The sequence below is a fragment of the Bos mutus genome, chromosome 4 (genome assembly GCF_027580195.1).
Source record: "Bos mutus isolate GX-2022 chromosome 4, NWIPB_WYAK_1.1, whole genome shotgun sequence".
NCBI classification, from domain to species: Eukaryota; Metazoa; Chordata; class Mammalia; order Artiodactyla; family Bovidae; genus Bos; species Bos mutus.
The window spans coordinates 93,549,731-93,556,499 of record NC_091620.1 but is presented as its reverse complement, the minus strand read 5'-3'; the positions used below and the strand labels follow the sequence as shown (position 1 = coordinate 93,556,499).

Here is a 6,769-nt window from a genome sequence, read left to right as displayed (position 1 = left end):
CACGTTGGTTAATAAACATGTCAAACTTGAAAACACCGAAAAACTTGTTTTTGTTTTCTTTGCTGTTTTCTTTCATTTTAGTTTTTGGTTTGAGGACCATGCAAGAGTAGTCAGTTTCCCAACATATGGCAGTGATTGTTTTCACAATTCCTTTCTCAGACTTAACTGCATATTAGAATAACCTGAAAAACTTTAAAAACTGCTAATATCTGAGTCCCACGTTCAGAAACTCTGATGTAATTTGGATGGCAGCCTGGTTACTGGGTTGCGTACTATCTCCCCCAGGTGATTATAATGGGCAGCAGATTTGGCATCCACAGGTATATATAAATATGATATTCTTCTTACAACTCACTGCTGGGTTGTCATCCAACTTTTTCAAGCATCTTATTTACCAACTAGATGGTCTCCCTCTCTCTTTCTTCTTACTGTAGATTTTTCTATCAAAACTTGAATGTGCCTTATATTTTTAAAAACTAATGATTCTGATGTGCTTCTTCTGTAGTTTGTGTGCTTATTCTGTACCATTTTATACATGTTCAAGGCAAAGACAATAACATTTAGCCGTGTTTATTTTTGTTAAAAGAAACTCATTGAAGGTCTAGTCACCTTCTGATTGCACAGATTAAATCGGAAACTGTTACCTATTTCATCTTTACAAAGCATCTTACTGATTTTTAAAGATCTGTACTATTGACAAAGTTCATGATGAAACATATATGTAACAAGGAGACTAAAATAGTTATTTTACATATCTACAGTATGTATTGTCATACTTCTAGATCAACCACAAATTATACAGGAAAATATTTAGGTACATGAAAAAACTTTGAAACATAAAAAATTAACATTTTGAAAACAATCACTTGTGAAAGCTCATTAAATAATAACATTGACAAATAAATAGTTAATCAGCTTTACTTATTAGCTGCTGCCATGCATTTCTGGCATTCCATTCCAAGCAAGGGTCAGCATGCAGGGTATAATTTCATACTATGAGACTGTAAAAAGCTACAGGGCTTATTTTTGAAGTGAAATGTCACAAGCTCTTTCACTCTTTCAAAAGGAGATCACTCTTGGCAGCTAAACTGTTCCCATGAAGATTACCAAAAAAACACCCTTCTGAACTGTTAACCTGAAGATTCATGGCAACAACTCTTTAAAAAAATTTCAATTTCAAAGAAGTTTTGTTGGGTGTGGGGTGGAGAGGATGGTTTGGGAAATGAAGGGTTACTGAGAAGCCCTTTTCCATGTTAAAAAGATTCAATGATGGGTATATTCAAGAACCATGGGGAATTAATAATACAGGATGCGTGGAATTTAAAGGCAAATCGCATCCATGGATGCTCATACATCTTGAAAAACTTGAAAAATCTATCTCCCAAGAAGCTCCTGATACTCAGGACAGCTGGCTGAGTTTGATCAAAGCAGAAAGCATATATTTTCAAGTAAGAAAATAGCAGTGGCAGGCTCGAGTCGTCCAAGCAATCAAATCTGTAAAGTAGATGGTTCCTAGTCAGTCCAGTTTGGAGGTCTGGATTCTAACTCATGCTGTGCTTGCTGGGTTTGCCAGCTCTCTTGCGCTCTCGCTGATGCTGGGCTGGCTTGGCAGGCGACAGGCTCTCGAAGTTGTGACTGGACTCGTTGTGCTGCCGCGTGTACCTCTTGCACTTGCAGGCGGTGACCACGGTTATTTTGTAGGTGCGCGTGCTGCCATCCTGGCACTGCAGCTGGATTCTCTGGGTACGCGTTTTGTCATTGACACACCTCCACTCCTGGGAGCTCCTCCGGCTCCAGTACTTTGTTCCGTAGCCCCCTCCGATCCAGTTAGGCAGCACAGGCAGGGGCAAGCACTCGCCAGCACACACCAGCTCTTTCAGAGGGCTGATGCTGGTGCACTGGCCGTCTGAGATGTATTTGGTGGAACGCAGTTCTCGGCAGCCTACTTGAACTCGAGCTGCAGGAAGCAGGAAAAAAAAAAAAAAAATATATATATATATATGCATGAGAGGCACAGGCAAACACTCAAAAAGAAAAGTAATCTGCATTGGCAAAAAATAATGTCCAAATGATAGCAAATTCGCCAATAGGAAGTGAACTCTTATTTTGTTCTCACAATGCAAAAATCCACCTGGATGGTTATAGAGAAAGCTTGCATGAAAATTATCAGTTATGGGATAAAATAAACTGAGCCTGATTTGTTTTTTCATGTGTAACATTAGCTAATTGCTTACTGGAGTATTTGAAAATCCCATTTTCTTAGTTTTACTCCCCTGATAAGTATTAAGCAGTTCTAAGTTTTATGTATGAATATTCATTCTTTAATGAGCTAACAGGCAGTATATGTTCATGTTCTTCACTCACAGGTCTATTAGTTAATGTCTACAAGTGCTTTTAATTAGGTTTTTCAAAAAAATCTACTGAAAAAATGTGGAAAGAATTTGAATATTGTGTACAATGAAATCCATAATATTTTGTTTCAATTATAAAATTCAGCTGCAGAGAATCATATATACATATGTGTACAATGTCTGACATTTTTGCATCTCAAACTTAATAACTACACTTTAAACATAAATTCCCAAACTATCTTTTAAAAACACAAATATTAAAATGCTTGAAATGCAAAATGTCACTACAACTGAACATTTAAGGAATATAAAAGCTCCTAAATCAGGAACGTATGGTTGCCATAACAACTTGGCTACATTTCCATGAATTTTATGGCAGAAAAATGCCTAACATGTTTGATTTACAACTGCAAAAGGAACCACAGTGTTTGTTTCCTGAATATTGGTCATGGCAAACTTTGTTTAGTCATTTGAATTTGATAAGTATGTTCTCTAATAGATTGTTTCTTGTTCCATGCCTTAGGTAATTAAAGCAAAAATTAGTCTTAAATGTTTGGGTTTTCTTTTCCATTGCTTTGTTATCTCAAATTGAGGAGAATTGTCTGTAATAAGCTTGGGGAAAAAATCCAGCCTTGTTAACCAGAAATACATATATATATATATTTCAAAGTACAGACTGCTGAGATTAAAAAAAATAAAGATTATAAGGGACATTGAAGTGGTCTCGCATAAGATATTGAAAGCTAATATGAAGTAGATATTGAATTAGGAGTGTTACTTTAGCACTGTGCCCCTAGAACTTATGAGGTAAAAGATATAGTCTAAAGGGATGTGATAGTTGTGGAAAAATGTAATTATATGTTTATACATATAATTATACGTACACATCTGTACGGATATGGAGTGTGAGATTGAAATTAAAGTGTAACCTAGCTGGCCAGTCAGCATACTCTGCCTGTCTAATTCTGTCTCCAGCTCACCTTCCTGCAGCTGCCTTAAGAATGCACCTGGAAACAGCCGAGAGGATTTTGACCTGCCTAGCTTTTTGTTCCTGTGTATATAGAAATTTGGCATTTTTGCAGTGACAGTTCATTGACAATGAATACCCACCGCCTTGCTTGGTAATCTTAAATAATCAGATAGTTCTTGTATATGTAAAAGCAAACATCTTCATGTAACTTAAAAAACACCGTGCTTTTCTTAGAAAGACATAAACAGTCATATTTGCTTTGGTTTTTCAAAGGTTGAAACTCTTTTCAGCGCTTGAATGGAGTTGAAGGGAAGATTTCTTGTGAACTCTTTCTCTGTTTCTCTCTTAAAGTCCAATTACTAGCATGTGAAAGGAGTGAAGCAAAAGTTAGGAAAAGACATTTGAATCCCTCCAACTAGTGGTCAACAAGTATGTCGATTAAGCAAACAGAAAGGAAGAAAAATAGTTTTTATACAAAGTTTTATTGTATTGTCATTATTTTAAATCTCCAAACTCATAAAAGTTTCCCTGGTCTTTCACAGAAATCTACAATAACCTACATTTTGATCCGGTGAATAAGAAGTTATTTCAGAAAAATATGATTCTCCAATGTTTAGTTTCATCCCTCTTTCTCAAAGACCATCTCCAAACTTCACTTATTTCACTAGATATTTTTTAGAAATTGGTGTGAGCCTTTTTTTCCCCCTCAGAAAGCTTCTTTTTTCCCCCCTTGTGATTTCCCATGTGTGCTTTGGTTATTTACCTTTATACACTCTATCAGAACTGCACAGGTTTTGAAATAAACAGAACACAACCTGAATTTAAGCTATCTAGAACAACACTTCATGAAAAAAAAAAATCTCATTCTGCATTTCAAAGAAGCAACACTTTAATTCCTGGAAACATTTTCTCTTGGAATGTTGGAAAACCAAAGCCTGTGCCTACATTATCAAATCACTGTTTTAGTTATGTTAACTTTGTAGGGAAGAATGCCAGTCTACACATGCAGCGGATTGCTCCCAGATTGTTTAGCAAAACATGTATGGTTCAGGTTAGTTAGCAATGAAATAATTCGACAGGAATGTGAGTTAATGCTACCAAATAAGAACACCAAATTCATGCAAGTAAAACACACTTACTGTTCCGATCCAGTCCAGCGTTACTGAAATGCCTGCCTCCATTTCTGGCTTGATTCATTGTGCTGTTGCTGCTGGGGTGTGCTGGAACAGGTTTAACCACATGTGAATAAAGGATTTCTGTGGCATCATTTTTAAAAGCCAAACAGCTTTTCATTAGGATGCATGCAAGGGGAATGAGAGAGAAATGAATGGCAGGAGGAAGCATGGTGAGTGGAGGATTTGCTTGGCTGGAGAGCTGGTTAATTCCTTTCCCTCTGCTTCTGCACTGTAACTGTGAAATTCCTCCTCAAGGTTCCCTTTATATATCCACTGAGGTTTGGCGTTCATTCAGGTGTAAAGTTGTGTAGCGCTACAGAGTGAAAACACGGAGAAGGGGTGGGATCCCTACATGACCCTGCGAAAGAATTTTACCAATGGAAGAGAAGACTACAGAAAAGGAGGAGCCTGGTATCCAAATTGCCTGAAATTTCAGAGTTGGACTTCATCAGTTGTCTGAGAGCTGAAGCAGCCAGGCGCATTCTATAGCAACTACAGCCCCTCTCGCTCTCTCTCTTCTCTCTCTCTGCCATTTCCTTTCCTAAATCTAGTTCACATTCAGGTTTCATTTAAATGAAAATACACTGCTGTTCATTTGAAGACATTTGCATTCCCACAGTTGTTTTGTATTTGTAGTAGGGAGGGGCCTCACCCCAGATAATAGGAGGAATTCAGGAGTTTAAATATTGTAGGGCTCGAATGAAGCACCTAATTAGTTAAACATTTCTCGTTTGTCAAGATACAAACCACCTTTTTTTCTTTTTTTTCCTGAAAGTATAAGGCACAGAGCTAAAAATCTGCCCCCTGGACACACTTAAATAATGCAGCTTTGATCTGCATGAACTGCTGCGCTCCTAGGTAAATTATTGCCAGGGGTTCTGTGTGGAGAGTAATGAGCATAGCTCTGTCTGCATTAAAGTAACTAATATCCATTTGCATCTTAAAAATATGACCCAAGCATTACCGTTCATAGCATCATTTTACATGAAAGCCATTTCTGACTGATTATTTTGCAAATTCAAGTTAATTTTTGCAAGGTTTTTCATGGGCTGCAGAACACGTATTTTACCTCCATTTACTAAACATTCTGTTCATGACTTCCTTTGGCTCTGCTGCTCACATAAGAAACAAGGTAGTCTTCTGTTTATCCACACATGACACAGATGTTCCATTGACTACCAGGGATCTCTAAGGGCTTCCCAGGTGGTGCTCATGGTAAAGAACCCGCCTGCCAATGCAGGAGACATAAGAGACACAGATGCGATCCCTAGGTTGGGAAGATCCCCTGAAGGAGAGCATGGCAATCTACTCCGTATTCTTGCCTGGAGAATCCCATGGACTGAGGATCCTGGTGGGCTAACAGTCCACAGGGTCGCAAAGAAACAACTTAGCATGAACACACACAAGGATCTCTAGCCTTAAAACAGTAATGAAATTCCAACCGATTGGTGGGATATCTTGATTGGAATCAAAATTGTGAAACTGTTGTCAATTTTAATTCTATTTTTGCCGTTTGTGTGGCTATTAAACTGACCCTGTAGCATGGATATATCTCACCTCTTTATAAACTTTGACCTATTGTTACTGCTCTTTGGAGCTTCCTAGGTGGCTCAATGGTAAAGAATCCACCTGCCAAAGCAAGAGATGCGGGTTTGATCCCTGGGTTAGGAAAATCCCCTGGAAGAGGAATAGGCAATGCGCTCCAGCAAGCTTGCCTGGAAAATTCCGTGGACAGAGGAACCTGGTGGGCTACAGCCCATGTCACAAAGAGTCAGACACAACTGAGTGACTAAGCACACATATACAGCTGCTATTCCTATCTATCTGCCCGTCACCTGGGCTTTTCCACAGTGGCACTGTGGGCATTTTGGAATAGACACTTATTTGTTACGGGATGCTGTCTTGGGAGTTTAGCAGCATACCTAGTTTCTACCCACTAGATGCCAGTAGCACCCCCAGTTATAATCAAAAATATGTCCAGATGTTGCCAAATGTCCTCTGTGAGCTAAAAAATCACTCCAGTTCAGAACTACTTTTTATCTATCTCACTGTTCAAAGAAAGTACACTTAAGAACAAAACATTAATGATTTAGTAGTGCTAAGAAATTACTGTATCTTTTAGAAGAAAAATGATACTGTGGTTTTATGTAAAAACAACTGCTTCTCTTTTAGAATTAAATACTGAAATATCCTTAGATGAAATCACATGATGCCTGGAACAAAACTTCAAAAACAACATAGGAAGTGCGTTTGGATGGTGCTTGATTTGATGG

General features: G+C 38.1%; 1 protein-coding gene across 1 annotated transcript; it reads right to left on the bottom strand.

Annotated features, from left to right (window-relative positions):
* Positions 1-544: 544 nt before the first annotated feature.
* SOSTDC1 (sclerostin domain containing 1) lies at positions 545-4,820 on the bottom strand. Its single transcript, XM_005897368.3, has 2 exons — positions 4,461-4,820; positions 545-1,957 (listed from the first exon to the last, which is right to left on the bottom strand). Exons 1-2 carry the CDS (start codon positions 4,663-4,665, stop codon positions 1,542-1,544), a joined length of 621 nt encoding a protein of 206 aa, XP_005897430.1. The 5' UTR covers positions 4,666-4,820; the 3' UTR covers positions 545-1,541.
* Positions 4,821-6,769: the final 1,949 nt, after the last annotated feature.